General features: G+C 47.7%; 1 protein-coding gene across 3 annotated transcripts in view; it reads right to left on the bottom strand.

Annotated features, from left to right (window-relative positions):
• SFSWAP (splicing factor SWAP) overlaps positions 1 to 15,606 on the bottom strand; it is an 82,602-nt gene extending 66,996 nt beyond the window's left edge. The window contains exons 1-6 of one of the 3 annotated variants that reach the window (XM_067701246.1): positions 15,233 to 15,606; positions 12,515 to 12,684; positions 11,802 to 11,933; positions 7,234 to 7,319; positions 1,297 to 1,522; positions 19 to 131 (exon numbers count right to left, since the gene is read on the bottom strand). In XM_067701246.1, coding sequence (XP_067557347.1) covers positions 19 to 131; positions 1,297 to 1,522; positions 7,234 to 7,319; positions 11,802 to 11,933; positions 12,515 to 12,684; positions 15,233 to 15,450 — 945 coding nt within the window. In that variant the 5' untranslated portion in view covers positions 15,451 to 15,606. Of the gene's footprint in view, positions 1 to 18; positions 132 to 1,296; positions 1,523 to 7,233; positions 7,320 to 11,801; positions 11,934 to 12,514; positions 15,213 to 15,232 lie in introns of those variants that run through there. The other 2 variants (XM_067701244.1, XM_067701245.1) reach the window with 2 other exon arrangements.
• Positions 15,607 to 23,263: the final 7,657 nt, after the last annotated feature.

The following is a 23,263-nucleotide window of genomic DNA, read 5'->3' as shown; positions in this document are numbered from 1 at the left end:
CAGTAACGAGATGAGAACCTTCATGAGCTCCTCCAGGCGGCTGCACTTCTTGGAAGCGAACAGGGACGGGTGCAGGTAACTCCCGCCCTCTTCGTCATCGTCATCTTCGTTGTCAGAGCTGACCCCCGACTCTGAAAGCAAAACACGTGTCAAGACGTCAAGGTACAAATAAATTACGTAAGACCTCAGACGCACACAAAGGCAGAACTGTATGCAGCCATTTCTTGGTTATCTGTCCAAAAACCACCTTCGGAAAATATTCCCTAGCTTGCTGCCACCCACGTCGTTCAGCAGAATGACATTTGCTTGTGACTTTATCAAGTGGGATCGCAAGAAACAAAGGCAGCGAGAAAGGAGCCTGACCTCGGCCCCGCTGGCACCTTCCCTCTGGCATTTACTAGTCCGGAGCCACTGAGTATTTAAATTTTTTGGAAAAAAGGCAAAAATCGTACTGATTTTGAAGGTAAAATAACAGCAACAGATTTTTTACTGAACTACAGCAAACGAACAACCGTGGAGGAGATGAGGTCTGGGGTAAGATGCATACAACTGATTTTGAAAATCGTGTTTCAGCTGGAAGAAAAATTCAATGTAGACACATGTACTGCTGTCTCAGAATGTTATTCAAAATACTTAATTGGTCTTTGTAGTAAGAATTCCAAATTTAGACACTTATAAAAACAACAGCTTAAGGCAGAGTAAAGAAAAGAGAGTAAGATTAGGCACTTCATTCTGTGGACTTGTGTAATTTAGCCTCAGGCCCTAACACGGGGTGCACGCTAGAACGATGCACGGAGCACGAGGCTCGCTGTTCTGTCTGTGACATGTTCAACAACCAGAATGAGGGGAAACGTTTCCAACCTAGATGGTTATGCTCTGATGGCATCAACATTTAATTCTATGTCACCCATCTTTGAAAACGTTAATTAAGAATCTAGGGCTTCCCTGGTGGCACAGTGCTTGAGAGTCCGCCTGACGATGCAGGGGACATGGGTTCGTGCCCCGGTCCGGGAAGATCCCACACGCCGCGGAGCGGCTGGGCCCGTGAGCTGTGGCCGCTGAGCCTGCGCGTCTGGAGCCTGTGCTCCGCAACAGGAGAGGCCACAACAGTGAGAGGCCCGCGTACTGCCAAAAAAAAAAAAAAAAAAAAGAATCTAATATATGTTCAGCCTTATTGCACAGCAGGTTTAATCCTCGTGCCTTAGTGGCAGGATTTCACAAACGTTCAGGAAGTCCTACAGCGCAGATCTCAACCCCTCCCCCAGCCCAACACAGGACAGAAACAGTTTCACATACTCTTTTTCTCTTCACTTTTGTTTTCTGCCAGTACCGTATACCGTCCTTCTTTCATAGCTTTCTGGATGAATTTGTAGTAGGGATTGAGGTAGTGATCAAAGCGCAGAAAGTCGAATTGAGAGTTTCGGGCCTGTTTGGCCTTCAGCATTATTTCAAACTGTGCACCCTGTTTGCACACGAAGTTGGCCGTGCGCTCAATAATGGCGTGCATTTTGGCTGTTGGTGGCTACAAGAGAACACACGCATTCACGTTATCAGTCTGTCCTCTTTTCCACTGAGCGTGTGGCTTAAAACACAGGAATAACCCTGGTTTTACTACTGACTAGAGACATTTCAATGGGAAGAGTCCAGTTTGAACAGACTGTGGCACTGGCCCCGTTACACGACACTCAGTTTCTGAATTTTGCAGTATTTTGTGGGAAGAAAACTCACCTGCTGAGGCAGGCCATTCTAGCTTCGTACTGAACCCACAGGAGGCAAGCTTTTCCGCACCAATCAATGTGTTTCCTATATTGGGGGCCCTTAACCAGGGTTCCGTGATAGGGTTCAGGGGGTTGTGAATCAATCCTCTGGGGAGTTGTATGCAAATTTTGCACATACACATGCAATTTTCTAGGGAGAGGGGTGCATGTTTCAATAAGTTTCTCAAGGATCTAAGAATCATTTCTCTTCCCTTTTTCTCAGCAGGGACTAATGTTTAGAGCTTTGAAAACACTACTTTTGTACATCCAAGGAAAGCCGCAGGCTCACGCCCAGCCTTTCCTTCTGCACCTGACCTCTCCTCACCCCGCTCCTCCTTCTTACTCCCTGTAAGACTGCCCCGTGGCGCCCGTTCATCAACGCTCCCACTTAAAAGTACAAAGCTCCAGGGACTTCCTTGGTAGCGCAGTGGTTAAGAAACCACCTGCCAGTGCAGGGGACACAGGTTTGATCCCTGGTCCGGGGAAGATCCCACATGCCGCGGAGCAACTGAGCCCGTGCGCCACAACTACTGAGCCTGCGCTCTACAGCCCGCAAGCCACAACTACTGAGCAAGTGTGCCACAACTACTGAAGCCTGCAGGCCTACAGCCCGTGCTCCACAACAAGAGAAGCCACTGCAATGAGAAGCATGCGTATCACAATGAAGAGTAGCCCTGGCTCGCCACAATTAGGGAAAGCCCACATGCAGGAACGAAGACCCAACGCAGCCAAAAAAAAAAAAAAAGTAGAGCTCTAAACTGAGGCCCAGCTACCTGTGGTCTGGCCAGAGCAGAGACGGTTTCACCCACATTTACTGGGCAAGTCATCTGGTTGCCTTGAAGTGCATTCACTACCTGGAACCAGACCCCACCTCTCTCCTGCATGTGCTGCTAAGTTACCTCCGCCACATCATGAGCTGAGCAATTCCTACCCACACAAGGAGCCCCTCGGACCAGAAGCTGGAAGCCACACATCTGAAATACTTTTAATATTAATGAAGAGATTAACACTAGAAAATTACATGCAAATAAAGTGGGAAATTATTCTCATTAATAACGGGCGGTTAAGAACTCAAGATGCTTACTGTAATTTCAGGGCTGAATCCTTCACAAAATACAAACGCCTTAATTCTCAAATGTGATTCCTGAACTAATGATGTCCTTCACACTCACATTGGATAAATGTCTATGACTATTTACTGGTCCCCAAATACACCAGAGTCCATGTCAAAGGCCCCCTGTTGCACCGAGGTGCGGATCCTGATGCACATGTTCAGCGGCTTTGGCTCAACGGGAAGATTCATTTTTGCATTAGTGTATTCCGTATACATGACAATTGTTAAGGATCGCTTCAGAATAATGATCCTTAAAGGAAAATACAACCCCTCCCGCCGCCCAAGTAGAGATGTTCTCCACTGACCAAACCAAAACGCTGGTCTAGAACTTCTTAAAAGCAGGCCCTCTTATGATGTCACCTTATGGTTACAGCAGTCACAGAGAGTGTGTGGGTCATTTTACAAAGCAGCTTACGAGCACCCTTCCAGATGTGCTACTGAAGCAAGTGGATATCAGATAAACATTTGGTTTGGAGAAAGTCATTCTCTGCTCTCCTTATCATGTAGGTTTTAGAAAAATCCTCTTCTATTTAAGAATATGATCATTCCTACCATAAGATGGAATTTTAAGGATGTAGCCAACACATAAATACGTATGTGTTACAAAGACTGACTGGTCCAGGGGAAAATGCTTTTCTAATTTATGGAAGCCTTTTAAGAAAGCAACTGAGCCCAGAAAGGGGGACTAACACCTCCCAGCATCTCCAAAATTAACGTGGCTCTAGAAACTCGAATAGGCATCGGGAAATGGGACAACAGTATGTGAGGTCAGAAAACCTGCATCCATTTTCCAAAGAGCTTTGGAAAATGCTGGAGCTCTGATCCCTGCAGCAGGGTGGGGCTGGGGGCCAGGCTGGGCGGCAGGTGGGGTGAATAAGCGAGTAGCCCCAGGGGCAGCTGGGCTGGCCCTCTCTCCTCCTCTGTGATCAGAGCCCCAAATAATATCAGACTGAGGCACGAACTCAACTGTCAAAACAAAACTATGGAAGTAACAGCAGGAAGTATAGGAAAATATTTAAAAACTGTCAGGGGTGGAAAGGTCTTCTAAGACAAGATTCAAAATCCTGAAGCCAGAAAGGAATACAGTGACATATATGGTGACATAAATGACTTCACAAATACCTTTAAATTCTGCACGGAGAGAGGAACAAACAGGTAAAAGACAAAGCGCCAGGAGAACAGGAGTGCACGACGCTGACCGGACCAGGGCTTAGCACTCATCATACTGAAAAGTCCTCACAAACCCCCAAGGAAAGGCAGGACTCCACAGGAACACAGGGGTAAATCGTGCTTCTTTTGTCTCCCCACCCCCATCCCATGGCAACACAGCACCTGAAGGTACGGTGAGACTGACGCTCTAATCAGAACAACATTCGGTAAAGCGTAACCGCAGTGGCTCTGGGCTGGAAGTGCAGGCCTGACCCTTACAGGATGACCTGGGGCGGCTGCTCTCGACGGCTCTGTCCCGTGTCCCCGTCAGAGGCACTGGTGTCGTGAGGACAGAAGATCCGAGCTAACACAGCGCCTGGCACACAGCACGTGCTCCATGAATACTCACTATCTGATGTTGTTATTAACCTACTGGTGCCACCGCGCAGGACCAGGACGGGAATTGTACATTGTATCCTCCCCCCTTTTCCTTCTGTCCATAAAATATGTTAAACAAGCACATTTCGCTCGTAAATACACTCAAACGGGCGTGCCGAACACGCAGCACTTCCGATCCCCTTGCTGATCCGAGGGGAACGTGAGGTGTCACACAACAGGCGGGGGGCTCACGAGACCTCGCGCGCCTCTGGGCAGTGCTTGTGGAAACCTCGTTTGGGCTCAGAACCCGGATCTGCGGCGTCTCGGGTGGGTGAGAGACTTGGCTGAGACGCGCCCTCCACCTTCCCCGCAGTGCAAGACAACACAACACAGCCAGAGACGGACCTGGGCACGTGTAGAACTCAGGAGGTGACAGAGACAGGCCTTCGGGTCCCTGGGAAAGGGACAGGTAACTGAAAACACAATGTCGGGACAAGTGATGCTGGGCTACATATTCCGGGAGAAAACAGTTCCTTACTTCCCAAGAAACATACAAGTGGACAAACAGTCACTACGAAAAGCTAAAATAAAGCTGTGAGGTCACCTGAGGAGCTGGCGTCTAGAGGCCCAGTGGGACCAGGCGGCCAGCCTCGAGCAGGCGCCGGCACGCGGCTTCCAGGACGCTGTGACCTCTCACTGCTCCTGACCCTTCGCACGGACCCCCAGAGACCCTGCAGCCATGGGGTTCTACTCCAAAAGCCTAGTTTAAACCTGAGACCCCCTCAAGCACCCGCTCTCTTCACCACCCCGCCTCCGCCGCTGCCCGAGCAGCCCCTGCCCACCGAGGCAGCAAGCGTCACCTAAACACGAGCCGGCAGTTTCATGCTCGGCCACCAAGACGGAACGTACGACGCAGACACCTGTCTCCTAGGCAGTCTCCCCGCTAACGCGGACACGACAGTGTGTGACGCATACAGCAAATCACTGCCCCGATTCACAGCAATTCTGAAGAATGACATACTGCTACCACCGTACAGGAAAGGCCAGCAGTCCACAGGCCACCTGGTGAGCACTCACACACGGTTTCTCCACAATCGCGAGATTTCCTACCCGGGGGACCATTTTATACGAACATCGGGAGAGAGCAGACCACTATACGCCAGGCTTGCTGTGCTCTCCACGGGGAGCAGACGCTTTGGGTCCCGGCAGGCCACCACGCAGCCTAGTGGTGCTGACTCTGGGAACATACAGCCATGAAATACTTCAGTAGGAATTAAGGCAACAAAATCTACTACACCTCTATGTTTATGTTCGCATAAAAGCTTAAAAATGATCTTCATACCAAAACTTAATAAGAATCTATAAAGTCAACCTTAAATAAAAGCTTTTAGCATTACGTGTGGGTAAGAGAGCAACTGTTTTTAATGCGTCTCTCACGTAGAATAGCATATTCCAGAAAAAACAGAAATACAATACATAAAAATATTTCAATACAAGTCTCAGGATATCAAATCTTCAGAAAACATTTTCAGTTTTAACTGTAGCAAACTGATCAACGGTAGAAACGGGAATCAAACATAAATAGTGATTCTCCTTGGCAAAATCCAAAGAAATTTTTACCCATATTTGCAAGAAAAGAGAAAGAGAAGGAGAGGATTTATAAATGAGTAAGTGGAGGAAGGAATGGGTGGAGGCAGGAATTAAATTCTGTTCTCTCCCATCGTCACATAAAACCGAAGGGCAAGAACCAGCAGATTCACGCTGCGCTAAATAAGGGAAGTATCAGGTGCTAGTGTGGGGAACACAAGAGGCTCCTTCTATGGGGAATTTTCAGCATCCACTGTTTATTCAATGATGCTGTAGCAGGACACTATGAAGGGGCTGGAATACCCACGTCCGTGGTGCTTGCAATCCAGTTAGGAAGATGCCAGAGAAAAATCTTTACTCTGAGCACGAATATCCCTTTTCCAAGCATGTACACACAACACAAATATTTTAAACGTCCCTAATGACCATGTAAGAATCCCACAAAGCACAGCGACTCAGGATGGCACAACGGCTAAGACCATGGGTTAGAGGTCCTGCCTGGCACGCACGACCCAACTTCTTCACTTTTCTGCATCTGTGAAAGGGGAACAGGAAGCTACCTTATGGGGTTACTAGCATTAAGTAATACTTAGAAAATCCTCAATGGGGCCTGTCACAATGTAACCTTGACTGGACGTAGCTGAAATAGCGAAGTGAGATCAGTGGGAACTAGAGACCCAGCTGCAGAGCACTTAGGCCAAGAGGATGCGACCCAGGTGTCCCTCCCGAGGGCAGGGGCCGCCTGGAGATGCCACAGGGCCCTAGTCATAACGGAGAGGAGAACCGGGTGGAAGGGTGCCAAGAGAATGTTATAGTAAAGGTCCCCATCTTGAGTGCCCACAAAACCACACCAGCAAAAGACAGGACACAGCAACTGTACCGAAAGCCACGTGCCCTGAGCAGGAGGGTCTTTGCATCTAAACGTGGCTAACAGTCTCCTCACCAGTAGTTCTGACTGGGTTTTTCCATGTTGGTAAAGTCTGGGGATTCAACCGTATGGTCTCCGAGAGCGAGCCAGCTCCCCAGGCCCCTGATGCTCTGGTCTGGTGATTCTGCTAGAATTTCTCCCTTTTTCTTTAGGGGGGAAGAGGTGGTGTGTGATTTTTTCTCCGTTAACTCACAAATAATTTTAAAGCATTACACACCCAAACTAGAAAGCAACTGTGATCATGGCGGGGTGCTCTCACCAGTACTTCCCGATAAGTAGTAACAAAGGTTAACAGTATTGTGAACGAGAAAGACACCTACCAGCTCCACATCAGACGGCACATTCAATCCTAAAGGGGCAATGAAAGGCTCCTCGTTTTCCTCCAAATTTTCAGCCTCGTGTTTTTCTGTATAAAAAGAAGACATAGAACTTCAGAACCGTGACCTGCAGAGGAGGCACACCCACCAGCTGTAAGGCACTATGGGGCCGGGGGGCGCGGGCATGACGGGCCCTTCCCGGTTCTGTCGCACACCATCCCTCCCAGGAACACTTCCGTTCTCTGCTCGCTCCACCACGTGTGGGCAGAATCACTTTACCAAACCCCCGAGGGGCTGGGGGTACAGACACAGCGGCGGCAGCGTGGACTCCCCGGCCGTGGGGAGGGTGCAGCGAGACAAGGCACGTGAGCATTTCCCCAACAAGGCTCCGCACTCGGCAGGCACTCGACACACGCTAGGCTCTCCTCCTTCCCAGCCCCTCTGACCTGCTAGGACCGCCCTTCAAACTATCGCTGTGGGTCCCCCAGAGCGTCAGGCACAGGTGCTCAATTCCAAGACAACGCTTTCACCGCTGAACCGTAAAACCCCAGCATGTAACTGCCAAGACTTCTCCCCCCAAGCAAACCACCTCTCTTTCCACAAATAATCAGATGTATTTCCAATTCTTCTTCTTCTTCTTTTTTAAAGACGTATTTATTATTTATTTGTTTATTTATTTATTTATTGGGGCTGCATCGGGTCTTAGTTGAGGCACGCAGGATCTTTGTTGAGGCATGCGGGATCTTTCTTTGCGGCGAGCGGGCTTCTCTCTAGTTGCAGCGTGCGGGTTTTCTCTTCTCTAGTTGTGGTGTGCGGGTTCCAGGGCGTGTGGGCTCTGTAGCTGTGGCGCACGGGGTCCAGAGCGTGTGGGCTCTGTAGTTTGCAGCATGTGGGCTCTCTCATTGTGGCACACAGGCTCAGCAGTTGTGGCATGGGGGCTTAGTTGCCCTGCGGCATGTGGGATCTTAGTTCCCCGACCAGGGGTTGAACCCGCGCCCTGCATCGTAAGGCAATTCTTTACCACTGGACCACCAGGGAAGTCCCTCCGTTTCTTCTTTAATGGTTCATTTAATAAACATTTGTCTACTGTATATTAGACAAGGCACTACACATTATAGCTTTCTGAACTCTAAGGTACCTATATACAATTCAATCACTCAGAGGATCAATTTAAAAGAATATAGTGAAATGTACAAAAAATAGTAGAAACCCTGTAAAAGCTAACAGTTTTAAGGATTTCAACATCTACTTAAGTTTTTCTTTCAAAAAAGATGACATGAGATAAATATTAAATCTTCATCAAAACAAACGTTTCCATCATACATAATAGAGTCTCTTGAAGAGATGAACAATTTCAAAAGTCTCCTATCAAACCTAATTCTCTGTGAAGCCAAGAGGGCATTTTAAACAGGCTTCACAGTACACAGGGACCCGGGGACTGTAGTCTGATGAGATACAGACTGATTACAAGTTCCTATTAGATAAGAGTATTTAATACTGCCCCACAAGTTCATGTAGCCTTACTCTCACCCAAGGGCTAAAGACTTACTGTGGCCTGAAAGCTCCCTGTAATCAACAATACCCCCGCTCAGCTTCAGTAACCAAATGACACACTGAACTGGTAGATATTAGAAAACACTGGTTTGCGACATGCCAAGTAACAGCTCCAAATCCTCAATTTCCTTTGGGAATGAAGCCAGAGGTGTCTCTATAAAAGTACAACTTTTACCGTACCTCCCTAAAATGACAAAGTGATGGAAACTAAGGAAACAGCCTTTCCTTAGTGCTAAGTTGTTCTCAAAAATAAAGCCACTGGAATCAAAAGAGCTGTCTGGAACAGGTGGGTTACACAGCTTTGCTCTATTCTTATACATACCTTTCTTTACAGAAAAGTGGCTTTAGCAGCACAAAATAAAACCCAACCATTGCAATACTAACTCAGATTCAGATAAATTTAAGTAACTTTCTCTTTTTTAAAAAATGGATATGTAATAATGATGAAAAACAGAAAATTTAAAGGATGGAACTGGGATGAAAACAGTAAGCTGCAAAAAGGGAAGAGAGAAGTTAAGTTGCACAGAAATAAAGGTTCCATCAAATGCTTCTGTTTAATGTCACAAGGCTTTAAGGTGCTAAAGACGCCCAGACAATGCGGTCATCCCTCAGTACCTGCAGGGGAAACCAAAATCCGTGGATACTTAAGTCCCACAGCTGGCCCTCTGTACCTGCGGTTCCACATCTGTGGATTCAACCAACAGTGCAGTACCGTTTGATTGAAAAAAAAAAAATCTGAGAATGAGTAGACCTGCACAGTTCACACCTGTGGTGTTCAAGGGTCAACCACATAGTAATTCTGGAAATCAAGGAATATTTAGACATGTTGGTGACTCAGGAAAACAAACAAAAATTAAATTTTCAAATTTTAAGATAACGCAGCAGTAAAGTAAAGTTTGGCTGTTAGTGGTGCTGGGCACCGAACACCCAATGTTTGAATTCCGTCTACAAAGTGCGTGAATGTATAGGTACACATCCACGTACGTGTATGTTTGTGTGCATGTGTACATGTTATTCATAGATGTGGCATTTTATTTATATTAGTGTAAATTAAACATAAAGTGTCAAGCTGTAAGGTTTACATGGGCCCAACTTCCACTAAAAAGTTAATCAGCGTACCAAGCAAAGTTCTGAGGATGTGATTACAGAAAGAAACAACATTTTAAATACAGAGAACGTTACGTTAAAGAGAAAACATACTAAAACTTGGAAGAGAAACCAAGTCACGTGGAAGTTCTTAAAATGCAATAATCATAGCAAAGTTCAGCAGCAGCCAGCCCAATAATCACGCCAAGACAAGTGCCCATCACCTAGGACAGGGGCTGGCAGCCGCTTTCTGTAAAATGCCAGACAGCAAGTGTCTCTGGCTCTTCTGTCTCATCTACCCAACTCTGCCATTGGAGTGTAAACGCCACACAGATAAAACGTGAGCAAATGAGCACAGCTGTTCCAATAGATCCTCACAGAGACGTGCCAGCTGGGCCTCGGTCATAGTCTGCTGATCCCTAATCTGAAATGTTAAGGAACGATTATTATACATTTTTCCAAAGGCGGTCGACGGACCTTGCAAAGGACATCTGGGCGCTATAAATCTCAGTTCTTCACTTGTGAAATGGTGACAGTATGCATTCCTTCCTTCTGATCAAACACTAGATATCTAAAGCAGACATAACGCATATGGTTCAGACACAACAATAAAACAGGAACTATTCGGAATCCCAAAGTGGATGAATTATTTTGGATAAAGGAACGAGTGTATACTTCTTAAACCTGCAAGAACATGTCTACCGCACCCTAACTTCTGAGGTATGGTCAGATCCAAAGGTCAACGGAAAAAGGTGTTTAATACCTTAACCACGCTTTAACTCAATACGGTTAAAACTACACCTGGAAAAACTCTTTAGAAGCTCGCAGGACAGAGCTGTGCAACAGTGATTCTTATGTCCATCAAGTAATGAGCAGAAGGAAAGGAGGGGCAACAAGGCAAGTGTCTGTACTGCTCTCCCAGGATCACGCCCCCGGCGAGGGGTCGGGAGAACCCGGGTGCAGCTGCACTGTGCAGGGCAGACAGCATGTTAATATTAAACTGCTATAATTACTTCATACGTGTCAGGAGGTTTGTTACTTAAGGAGGAAACAAGCAAGTCCCACATCACAGGTTCAGTTAGCTCGAAAGTGAAATCCCTCTATGATGGGATTCCTGTTCATTATTCTGAACGTCTGACTAGGCTTCTGAAGTTCTCCTTCTCTTTAACAGAACACCACGAGTAGAGTGATCCACCCTCAATGACTATCATCACTGACGATTCATGACTGACCAGCATGCAGGGCTATAACAAAGGTGCTCTCAGGTCTTACCAAAGTGACTACGGACACCTGCTCCTGAACTGCACATGGGTCTGGATTTTTTAATAGCACTATTTTTTTAAAAAATAAATATTCTGAGTTAATCCAGAAAGGCATAAATTTAAAATCTTTAATTCTATGTAAACATTATTTTGAAATACCATATGGTTAAGTCTATCCCCTAGGGCCTACTGAGCCTAAGCAGGACATACTGTGCTGTTTTCTGTCTGGTAATAACTGACCCCACAGGCGTCCTTCCACTGGGCATCGGCCACTGTTTCAGTCGTGGGGGGATGTGAAGGAGCAGGCTAGCAGGAGGGTGGTTAACGCCTGTCCTGTCAACGGCCCAAGAGCAAGTCACTGCGGATTTCAACACATATACTGTCTATCTAGAAACAAAGAATCCAGCGTGAGTAACTTCCTATTCCCTGAATCCAAAAGAAATAAAGGAAAGGCACCCAGATCCTAGACAGTAACTAAAGTCTGAATTCACTCTCCATCTCCATTAACAATTCATCTTCTGGTTTTTAGCTTTGTTTTACCCTAATACCAATGATGTTCTCTTTCTGTCCCAGCGATGCTGTAATTACTCAGTGCCCGTATCGTGTTTGGGAGACTCTACCGCTGCACGTAGTACCTGCCCAACGTCATCACCCCGGGCAGCCCCCCACCTCGCTGTTTAGAAGGCTCCTCTTCCTCTGTTGGTTCGGACGGGTCATAGTAATCACTGCCGTAAGTGAATCCCACCGCATTATAGCTCCCGTCCTCCGCCAGCGCTTCACTCAACCGCTTGTATTCTTCCTCTTGAAGAAAAATAAGAATTATGTTAACAAAAATAGAAATTTACTGAGAAAAATTTTATATATTTCTAAAGTTGTAGCTATCAGTAAAGCATACAGCACACTTTTTCCAACCTCTTTTTGAGGCAAAAATGTTTCTAAAAATTCACACTTCATATCTATCAATATGTACTTTTGCCAGTACATGTTTACCACAGACAGCAGAATACGTGTCTTTTGTGGAAAATTTCTTCCTGCTGAGAAATTTGGGGATTAAGAACTGTATTAAAGATTGTTAAGGCAAAGACAAGAACATCAATTTTAATTTATACGATACTGTTAAAGAAGAACAGTTAAAGAGTTTGGTTTTTGTTTTTTCAAATCCCAGTCTGCCCTCAAAAGCTGGGAAAATTCTTTGTGGCTCTATATATAAACTATCCTGAGGTCCTCTCAGAACGCAAAGACTCCTGTTTTTCCAATCCACTGGGTACTGTCAAGATAATATCAGAAAGAGTGAGTATAAAAAAATGAATGGGAGTAAATTTTTAAATACTTAAAAAATTTTAAAGAGTTTGTTGCTTAAATAAGTTTTTCTTGAGCAGTACCTTGCCTTGCCTCTTCCTCAAGCAAGTCCGTATGCAAGGCTAAATACCTCTCTTCATCACACAGGGCCTCTATTCGTGCCTCCTCTTCAGAGAGCTGGTAATCTCTGTTCCATGTGGAATACTCAGCATCGCACTCAGAAAGGTCATGCAGGTGACCGCGCCCATCATATCTGTAATATGAACGTGCTGGTCAATGGAAAGAAATTAACGTCTGGGTTGGTTTGTGTGGGATGTTTTATACATATACTTACCGATTAAGATAAAGAAATAAAAATAGGAAAACAAACATATAAACTCTTCTCAGATTTATATTTAATTTGGCTAGTCATAGCTCACCTACTTTTAAGCTCAAGTTATCTTAACAAAGTCTAAGCTCCTTTCTGCAATATGATAAAACTTATAATTAAAGGTAAACAATCCTTTAATAGCTTAAAATGGTATCCACTTCAGTGGCAGTTCTTACCGTGTATGGTTTGGTTAACCATTCAATGCCATTTGCAAAAAAAATAAAAAATAAAAAAAATTTTTTTTCTGAAAAGTCAAATATCATAGCTTACATTCACACAAACCGGATACATAAATACCTATCCGTAAGAACCAAACGGTCGAAATTTCCTCGCTTCCTTCTGCTAGTCCCGAACTCTCAGGAGAGATCTTCACCAAAGAAACTTGCGTCCATTGGAGGTAAAATCTTGGCTAGGCTCGCCCCCTAGCCACTTGGCTGAGGAAATAAGTGCTGGGTTATGTGATAGAGAGACACACATACATAGGAACAGTGACATATACGTGCAGTTTAAGGAGGTTCACTCGAAACAGAGCAAAACTATTAGGAGATGCAGGATCATTATTTTCTTCCAGACTTTATGCCCCCAAGATATAACATACATGAAGACGCATCCACGTGTACTTGCATGGACCGATAGATACTTTAGCCAAATTAAGAAGAGCACTTCCTGCCATGCTTTTAACACAGAAGATTCAGTGAAGATGCTGCCAATGTGCACCTCTCAGATAATGAGTGAATTAGTAAATTTCACTTAAAACACTCAGATTTAGGGTTGCAAAAACAAATGTAGAAAGACAAACAAAAGTCTGCTTAATTTTTTAATGCTGACTTTTGTAATGAGAACCAGAAAATACTACAGGTAAAAAAAGACATTTACAAGAAAAAAAGGCCAAAAATTTCAGGGTAGCCAAGTTATTGCATTTTATTAAATTTCAAAATTATGTTTACTATGCTGTAAACCTCCTTAACTTACAAATGTAGATCATTATTTTCAAATATTACACATGTACATGTGTGGTGTTTGCTCCCCACTGGTTTTGGAAGACCTAACTCCCATCGTATACAGAATGATATGGAAAACTGTATAAAAAGCTCAGATTTTCTTGCTTATCAAACTTTAATAATAAATACCGCAAGTAACACTTTGGAAAAGGAAGCTGCCTGACAGCTCAGGCAGCATGATTCAATAGGAACCATGGTTTAAAGGCACAGCATGCTTGAGCAGAGCATGGGGGCCCTCAGGTCCAGACCTGAGCTGGCCACCCTCCGTCCATGAGTCCTTCTTGTCTAGATCTAACTCCAAATGGAAACGTCGGGGATGGAAAAAGCCGTCTGGTCATTAACGTGTCCATTCTGGCCAGCTCAGAGGTCATCCCTACAGTCATGTTCCAGGGCTCTGCAGAATCCAGTTTTAATTGGCTCAAACGATGGGCTTCCTTCACTCGGAGACTATTCCACAGTCTAATGGTTGGTCACGGTTACTTTTCAGTCCGGGCCCCAGAAGCAGAGTTGCCAAATTGGCAAAAACCAAACCGACAAACAAAAATCCCAAGGAGAAGGAAAGAGGGACTGAAAACATGGGAGGGGAAGAGAGCAAACAACCTACATCACGTAAGGGCATCCTTTTCAAATCAAACATCTTTAGAAATCCAATCCCGGGAGCCCTCTGCCCAAAGTGGCTGAACACCCTCCAGGGTGATCACCTAAAGCACCTTTGATTTGAAAAGAACACATCTGTATCCCAGCCCCACCCTTCAGTTGTAAGAGACAGTGAAACCAGCCCTAAGAACGCTACGTCTAAGAGCAAGGCCAGTGTCTGCACGAAGTCAACTGGCCTCCAATTGATTGGCAACTTCACCCTCGGCCTGAATCTGTCAAACTCCTGGGATTAACACAGGATGGGGGAGGAGTCGGGGGGAGTCAAATGTCAAGCTGGCAAAATATGCGCGCTCCACAGAGAGCGCTGCGGGCACGACAGTTTCAAAGCCAACTCAGGGGACCCAAGAGGTATCTAATTGCGGCATCAAGCTTGCGGCGTTTCGGGCTGCCCTCCCACCCACACCGAGCTATGGGAGCGCGGAGGGCTCCAGAGCGCCGGTCAGGAGAGGCCCAGGGCCCAGGCAGCTTCCACTGCCCGGAGTGGCAACTGCAACCCAGCGACAAGAGTGAGAGGTCGCGAGGTGGCTGCGGGGGCAGAGACGATCCCTCCGGCGACAGACGCGACACGCAGCTCCAGCCAGGGCCTTAGGGCCGGTTTCACCGTCCCCCTCCCCCCGAAAACCAGGGGGATGTGGGGACAGGGGAGTGGGTGTCCCCCCGGATCCCTGATGGCTCCAGAAAACCCCTCTCCAGTCCTGGCCATCAAGTCAACATCAGACGAAATCAAGCGGGCGAGGGAAGGGGAGGACCGGCGGGTGGGGGGAGGAACCGACCTGTCGATGAGGATCTTGTGGTCCCCCATCCAGGGGATGAGGTGCTGTCCCTGCTCCTGGGCCAAGGCCCGCTCGTCGTCTCGGAACAGCTTGCAGGCATAGCCGAAGACCAGCAGCTCCACTCGGTTCCCCCCACCGCCGGCACCGCCCGGCCCGGCCTCCTCCTTCGCGCCGCTTTTCCTCTCGGTTTTGGCGCGGCCTCCGGTCGCGCCGTACATGACAGCGTCCCCGGCGTCCAGGCTGGTTCTCTTCTGCGCCGCGACGATGTCCCCGATGTCTCCGCCTGGCCTACCCCCTCAGTCAAACGCGCCGCATCCCGGCCCCAACCTCTACACCGCCGCCATAGCGGGCAACAAAATGGAGGAAGCGCAACTTCCGGCGAGGGGCGGCCCTACTTCCGGCGAGCAGGTTCTGCAGATTCGCTACTCCCGGGGCAGTTTGAGCCGCTAGAAAAGATTTGGCTTTAGCCTTTCGCATTCGGAGGCGCCGCCACGTTCGGGGCTGCAGTTATCAGAGAGGAGTGTGGTTTTCGTTTTTATTTTTCTCCGGCGGCCGTCCAGGGCAGTGGCGAAAGCGCAGCTCTGGATCGCGCGCTGCCCACACCCTGGCCCTTCCCGGCTCTGGGCGGAAGGAGGGCGGGTGCTTCGTGGGCCGAGTGCGCGGCTCGGTGTGGGCGGATATATCTTTTCTGGGCGAGGTTTCCTGTTGGCTGCCGCCTGGACCGGGGGTCCGTGGGGTCGGGTGGTTTGGAGCCGGGGGTCGTGGGGTCGGGTGACCTGGGGCCGGGACTCTGAGGCCCGGGGGGTGGCTGACAGGCTGTGCCCTGGGATGGGTCGCATGGCCTTCTGGTGCCCTGGTTTGTTTTCGGTCCTGGGGGTCACGACCCTCCTCTCGCGTACCACGGAAGGTTTCCTTAGCGGGTGTCAAAGAGCTTAGTAAACGGGAAGCCCTTCGCGGTGACGGACTTGGGGGTCCTGGGACCCATGTGGGAGAAAAGTGGTTGGGGCGCTGGTGGCAACCCCGTTTGCGGAGACTTGTCACTTGGATGCGGGGTGACTTTGCTTTGTTTTGTTTCTTATTCTATTTAGTTTATTGGTACAACCCCTTTTTAAAACCGTCGCTGTCTAGTGAAGGTCAACATACCTACCAGTACCCAGCATTTCCACTTGTCTTACCTGATACCCCAAGACCTGCGGGAGACTTGGACTCAAGTGTTTATAGCAACTTTTTGTTTCTTTTTTGTTTAACATCTTTATTGGAGTATAATTGCTTTACAATGGTGTGCTAGTTTCTGCTGTATAACAAAGTGAATCAGCTACACGTATACATATATCTCCATATCCCCTCCCTCCCTCCGTCCCTATCCCACTCCTCCAGGTGGTCACAAAGCACCGAGCTAATCTCCCTGTGCTATGCGGCTGCTTCCCACTAGCATAGCATCATTATTGAATGACCCCAAACTGGAAACAGCCCAAGTGTCCATCAACAACAGAACGCTTAAATAAATTGTAGTATAGTAATATACACAGTGGAATATACAATGAAACCGAATGAGCTGCAATTACAAGCAAGAGCCTGGATGAATCAGAAACAATTTTGAAAGGAAGCAAGACGGAAAAGTACAAATAGTACTTTTGTGATTTCAATCCTAAAATTCAAACAGGCAAAACTAAGCTATAGTGTTTAGGTGGTAAAAGATTAAAGCAAAGGGAACTTCCCTGGTGGCACAGTGGTTAAGAATTTACCTGCCAGTGCAGGGGACACGGGTTCGAGCCCTGATCCGGGAAGATCCCACGTGCCGCGGAGCAGCTAAGTCCGTGCATCACAACCACTGAGCCTGCGCTCTAGAGCCTGCGAGCCACAACTACTGAAGCCTGCATGCCTAGAGCCCGTGCTCCGCAACAAGAGAAGCCACCGCAATGAGAAGCCCGCGCACTGCAACGAAGGGTAGCCCTCGCTTGCTGCAACTAGAGAAAGCCCACGTGCAGCAATGAAGACCCAACACAGCCAAAAAATAAAATTTAAAAATAAATAAATAAAATTGAAGTTGCTTTTGAAAAGAAAAGATTAAAGCAAAGTAAAGCAATGTTAAAAGAGATGATTACGTGAGGGATGTGGGGAAAGCAGAGCGTTATGATCAGGAAAGGCTGATGGGATGGTGCAAACATTCTATTTGTTGAGCTGAGTGATAGTTACAAGAGTGTTGACAACTCTGTGGAGTGCATTTTTTAAAAATAATTTTATTTATTTATTATATTTGGCTGCGTTGGGTCTTTGTTGCTGTGCGCAGGCTTTCTCTAGTTATGGCAACCAGGGGCTACTCTTCATTGCAGTGCGTGGGCTTCTCATTGTGGTGGCTTCTCTTGTTGTGGAGCACGGGCTCTAGGCATGCAGGCTCAGTAGTTGTGGCACACGGGCTTAGTTGCTCTGCGGCATGTGGGATTTTCCCGGACCAGGGCTCGAACCAGTGTCTCCTGCGTTGGCAGGCGGATTCTTAACCACTGCGCCACGAGGCGAGTCCTGTCGAGTGCATTTTTGTTTAATGTTTTTAAAAAGAATAAAGGGCATCTCGGGTGTAAGCTGTTATCATTTTTTGATATTTTTGTTTCAGCCACACACACATATGGTCATAAGATATAGTTCTTATTGTGGACCACAGTAAAGAAGTTTGCTTATATTATCTGGAAGATTCCTTCCTATTCTGTAATTTGAAATGGCCGATAACTTCCATTAACATTCTTCCCACACAGGAATGCCTGCTTTTTAACACAACTGGAATCTTAAAGTGTGGGTGGGTTTTGGGCAGTCGTGATGGGTAGGATGGCCAGCCCTGTCCATTGCTGTGGACGTTAGCTCAGTCCACTCAAACTGGAGCTCTTTGATCTCCAGTTACTTCATCTGTCCAATGAGGCTAAGAACTTTGCCAGGTCCCTGCCATGAATGCTAACTGGCCACGTGAATGGTAACTAGTCAGAGCCAAGTTGGGTGAGGCCATAGAGGAAATGCCTCTCCCAAGATCACCCCACACTGGCAGGCACAGGCTGTGAAGGGGTGATACATTTTTGGAAGTAAATAGTCATAGAAAATGGGTCTATATGGTCTAGATTTCTAGGTCCATCTTCGTGCAATTTTGTCCTTTTCAACCAAATGTGATTTAACTTTTATACATTTGCAAGAGTTTGTGTGAATAATGCAGTAAATCAGGAATATAAGTCCTATGTCAGGTCATGGGTCCCAGCTTGCATTCAGGTTTATGAAAGAGCATATCAGTCAACCCATCTCACCTGAGCACTTACCATGTGTCAGGCACTTGAGTGCGCCTCACAGGACTGTGAACTCCTGGGTGATAGGAAACGTGTTTGTATCCCCAGTTGGACAAAAATTAATGACAATGCCTTGTCTATCGTTTGGAAATTTCATTCAGTGGCCGATAACATCGCGGCCCCTAGGTGAGATGCATTGTCTCCTTGAATAAAGATTCTTTGCTAACGAAGAAGGGAAGAATGGGTATTGGGTGGGCAAATAAGCAATGTCTGTTACATTTTACATTATCCCTACTCATAAAAGGCAGGGGGAAGACATGTAAACACATAAATACGGTAAAGGGGCATGCAATTTCTATGAATCTGAACATGCTTAATTTAAAAATAATAGCTTATATTATCGAGCATTTTTCAATTAGGGTTCTCTTAGGAAAACAAAGGTGGTTCTACAGAGGGAAGTTAGTACCCTGGACTGGTAACAAAGGCGTAGGAAGAGCTGAAGACAGGAGTAGGTGGGGCAACCCTGAGACAAACAAGAGCTGGCGCCCCAACCATCCTGGATGCTGGCTGAGCACGGGGAAGGTGGCCCCGTCAGACCTGGGGTTGTGAAGGAGGTGCTGTGCAGAGCCCTGGAATCAGGAAGAAGATACAGATAGAACAGGAGATGCCTTTCAAAACAGAGAAGAGGGCTTCCCTGGTGGCACAGTGGCTAAGAGTCCGCCTGCCGATGCAGGGGACATGGGTTCGTGCCCCGGTCCGGGAAGATCCCACATGCCGCAGAGCGGCTGGGCCCATGAGCCATGGCCGCTGAGGCTGCGCGTCCGGAGCCTGTGTTCTGCAATGGGAGAGGCCACAACAGTGAAAGGCCCGCTTACGGCAAAAAACAAACGAACAAACAACAGAGAAGCAGAGAGATACACAGGCTTCTCCCCTCACACCCTCCAACACCCAAACTGTCAGCATTTGCTGGACGGAGGTGACGCCAGTGGGCAAGGGAGCCTGGAGGCTCCGCCTGCAGGCCAAGCCCCTCGTGACACTGGGCAGAAGGACCATAGTGGACATGAGGGCAGATAGGTGCCCTCCTGAGCACGTGTATTATCCAATTGGTCCTCACGAGGCCTGGCTAAAAACAAGACGACCGTCCCCAAATGGAGTTGATTATGCTGAGCCCCACATCACCAAACTAAGACCTAATTTAATAACGGCTTTTGCTCTCCAGAAATGGGACCTTAAACCTGTGAACCAGGAATCACCAGATCAGCACCAGTTAGGTCACCTGCCTCTTAGACGCCTGTCACCTGCACAGGAAAGTAACCTTGCAGTAACCAGCCCATGTTCGGTCTAGTATGACTTCCTCGTTCCTCTTCCCTTCTGTCTATAAAAGTCTTTCATTTTGTACAGCTTCTTGGTGCTTCTTTCTGTCTGTTAGATTGGATGCTGCCTGATTCATGAACCACTGCAGAAAGCCAGTAAGATCTTTTTTTTTTTTTTTTTTTTTTGCGGTACACAGGCCTCTCACTGTTGTGGCCTCTCCCGTTGCAGAGCACAGGCTCCGGTCACGCAGGCCCAGCGGCCATGGCTCACGGGCCCAGCCGCTCCGCGGCATGTGGGATCTTCCCGGACCGGGGCACGAACCCATGTCCCCTGCATCGGCAGGCGGACCCTCAACCGCTGCACCACCAGGGAAGCCCAAGCCGGTAAGATCTTTCAGGTTTGCTCAGTTGAATTTTCTTCTTTTATGGCCCCTTCATGAAGGTGCTCTGTGATCTTAGTCTTACCTGGAGATGTTTGGTAACTTGTCCGAGGTCACAGATCCCTGGCTGCCTGCCCCCCGGGCCTGTACTCCTGCCCACCAAGGAGCTTCATCTTTCCGTATAGACGTGTCTGGGTGTCAGTACCCACACGTTCACTGTCGACATGGCCTCGTATGGCCAGAGGGACTTTGCAGATGGGATTAAGTTAAGGGTCTGGAGTTGGGAGATTATCCCGGATCATTTGCGTGGGCTCAACGTGGTCACAAGGATCCTTGTAAGACGGAGGTGGGAGTTTGGGGAGCCGGCCTTGAATACAGAAGCAGATTGGAGGGACGCAGGCGCCTCTAGAAGCTGAAAGAGGTGAGAAACAGACCCTCCCCTGGAGCCTCCACATGGAACCAGCCCTGCCGACACCTTGATTTTAGCTCCTTTGAGACTCCTGTCCTCCAGAGTGAAAGAAAATAAATGTGTTGTTTCAAGCCACTAAACTTGTGGCATTTGCTACAGCAGCAGTAGGAAGTTAATACATATGGTAACTCTGTACTTAACTTTTGGGGAGCTGCCACGCTGTTTTCCAGATGGCTGCAGCATTTTCCATTCCCACCAGTACTTGGCATGGTCCATCCCTTTGATCTTAGCCATTCTAGGGGGTGCATACCTCACTGTGGCTTTAGTTTGCTTTTCCCTAATGATGAGTGTCTTTTCACATGCTTATTAGCCATTCAGATATATTCTCTGGTGAAGTGTCTATTAAAATCTTTTGCCCATTTAAAAATCATAGTCTTGGGATTTCCCTGGTGGTGCAGTGGTTAAGAATACTCCTGCCAGTGCAGGGGACATGGGTTCGAGCCCTGGTCCGGAAAGATCCCATATGCCACGGAGCAACTAAGCCAGTGCACCACAACTACTGAGCCTGCGCTCTAGAGCCCGTGAGCCACAACTACTGAGCCCGCGTGCCACAACTACTGAAGCCCGTGTGCCCAGAGCCCATGCTCCGCAACAAGAGAAGCCACCGCAATGAGAAGCCTGTGCACCGCAATGAAGAGTAGCCCTCGCTCACCACAACCAGAGAAACCCCATGCACAGCAACGAAGATCCAACACAGCCAAAAATAAATAAATAAAGAAATTTATTTATTAAAAAAAAATCATGGTCTTTTCCATATATCATGATACGCTGATATGTTTCCTCCTTAAAGGTAGCTGTTCCCTGACTTTTATCATGGTAGATCAGTTTTGCCTATTTTTACGTTTTAGGTGAATGGGATGACGTTGCATGTGCTCTTCTGTATTCAGTGTCTCACTCGTCATGTTTGCAAGTCATCCATATCATGGTGTGTGATTTCTAGATTTTTCATTCTTAGTGCTGAATAATTTCCCATTGTGAAAAGCCACCAGTAATCTATCCATTCTACTGTTTATGGCATTTGAGCAGTTTCAGTTAGGGTCAGTGCTGCTATGACCATGCTTGTGTGTGCCTTTTAGGGCCCAGGGTTACACACTTTTGTGCTGAAATCGACAGGTATATACCTAGGGGTGGAATTGATGTGTTACAGCACTCAGCTTGAGAAGATGCCACCAAGCTTTCCCTCTGTGCGTGTACAGATCCAGACCAGGTTGCTTTTGTCATTGGACATTTTCACTGTGGGGACCACACCCAGGTGACACTGCTGGTGATCAGTGTGGCCCGCACTGTCATCTTGGAGCTGTGGAAGCACAGGTGAGTGTACAGATTGGAAACTAGGACTGGGCTGGGGAGAGACCAAGGTTGGTGTAGAGATGAGTTAGTAAAGGTCTATTCAGTGCCTACTGTGAGCCCAGCACCCCTGCAGGAAGCATCCAGCCCCTCATGTTGGGGGCTTTAACCTAGGGGCATGTATGATCTAAGTGTGTGCGGGTACACTGGTGATCTGTGAAACAGGTGCGAGAGCATTTAGTATTTTCTGCTGTTGCCAAGTTACATCCTTTGCCATCTGTCAAATGAGCCCAGAAAGAACAGAAATGGTGGCATCAAACTGCCGTCACCCGGGGGCATCCGAGAACGACCCTGTCCTCCACCCAAGGCGCTCCTCCAAATCAGCGGCAGAAACAAAGTTGGAAAGCATCTCCTTTCCACTGAGACCAACACTTGGTGGATTTCCTTCCACCAGGAGCAGGTGGTCTATGGAGTAGCTGACTTACCCTGTATTAAATCTCCCTTTTCTAAGCCTCGAAATCCTTACATCCCTCTAAAACAACCTGGCTCGTTACGAGTCTCCAAATAGTCTTTTCCTCTACATCGGGAACATGGAAGGGCTCAGGCATGTAACACCGATGAGGACGCCCCAGCGGGGAAGCGGACCCCAGCCCAGGGGAAAGGGACGCTGGCCACGCCCTGCTCGGACCTCAGCCCAGGGCCACCGAGGTGCAGGTGAAAGTCTGGGTTTTCTGTGAACGTCTTTTCCCCCTTTTTAAGTGGGAAGAAGCAGGCCCCCATAAAACATCTTTCAATCTCTGCTTTACATGCTTTTATTTATTTGCTTATTTTTTGGCCTCGGCCCGCGGCATGTGGGATCTTAACTCCCCAACCAGGGATGGAACCCGTGCCCCCTGCTTTGGAAGCACGGCGTCTTAACCACTGGACCGCCAGGGAAGTCCCTACATGATTTTACATGTGATTTGAACCAGCAAAATCATACTTTAACGAAGGGGCTCCGGTAGGGGAGACCTTGCGGAGCTCAGCGCTTCTCAGACCCCTGGAAAAGCCTGAGCGTCTGCCCTATAACCAGTCCCTCGGGCATGCCCCACAGGGATCCACTTCCTCAGGAACTGGGACTGCTCCAGCTACTGTGGCCGCCTCCCCAGGGGCTCCGGGAAGTGAGATGTCCTCCCGCGTGCTCGCTGGGTGATGCATCCCCTGGGGTGTGTCCACATTTGAATGCACGGCTCTCTCTAAATTTAGCTCTCCGATCCCACTGAGACTCACTGTGGGCACCATCCTTCCTCTGCTCACCTGCCAGAGCTGTGTCATTTTGT

The sequence above is a fragment of the Pseudorca crassidens genome, chromosome 12 (genome assembly GCF_039906515.1).
Source record: "Pseudorca crassidens isolate mPseCra1 chromosome 12, mPseCra1.hap1, whole genome shotgun sequence".
NCBI lineage: Eukaryota > Metazoa > Chordata > Mammalia > Artiodactyla > Delphinidae > Pseudorca > Pseudorca crassidens.
Note: the sequence above shows the minus strand (reverse complement) of the source record. Positions and strands in the feature narration are given on the sequence as shown.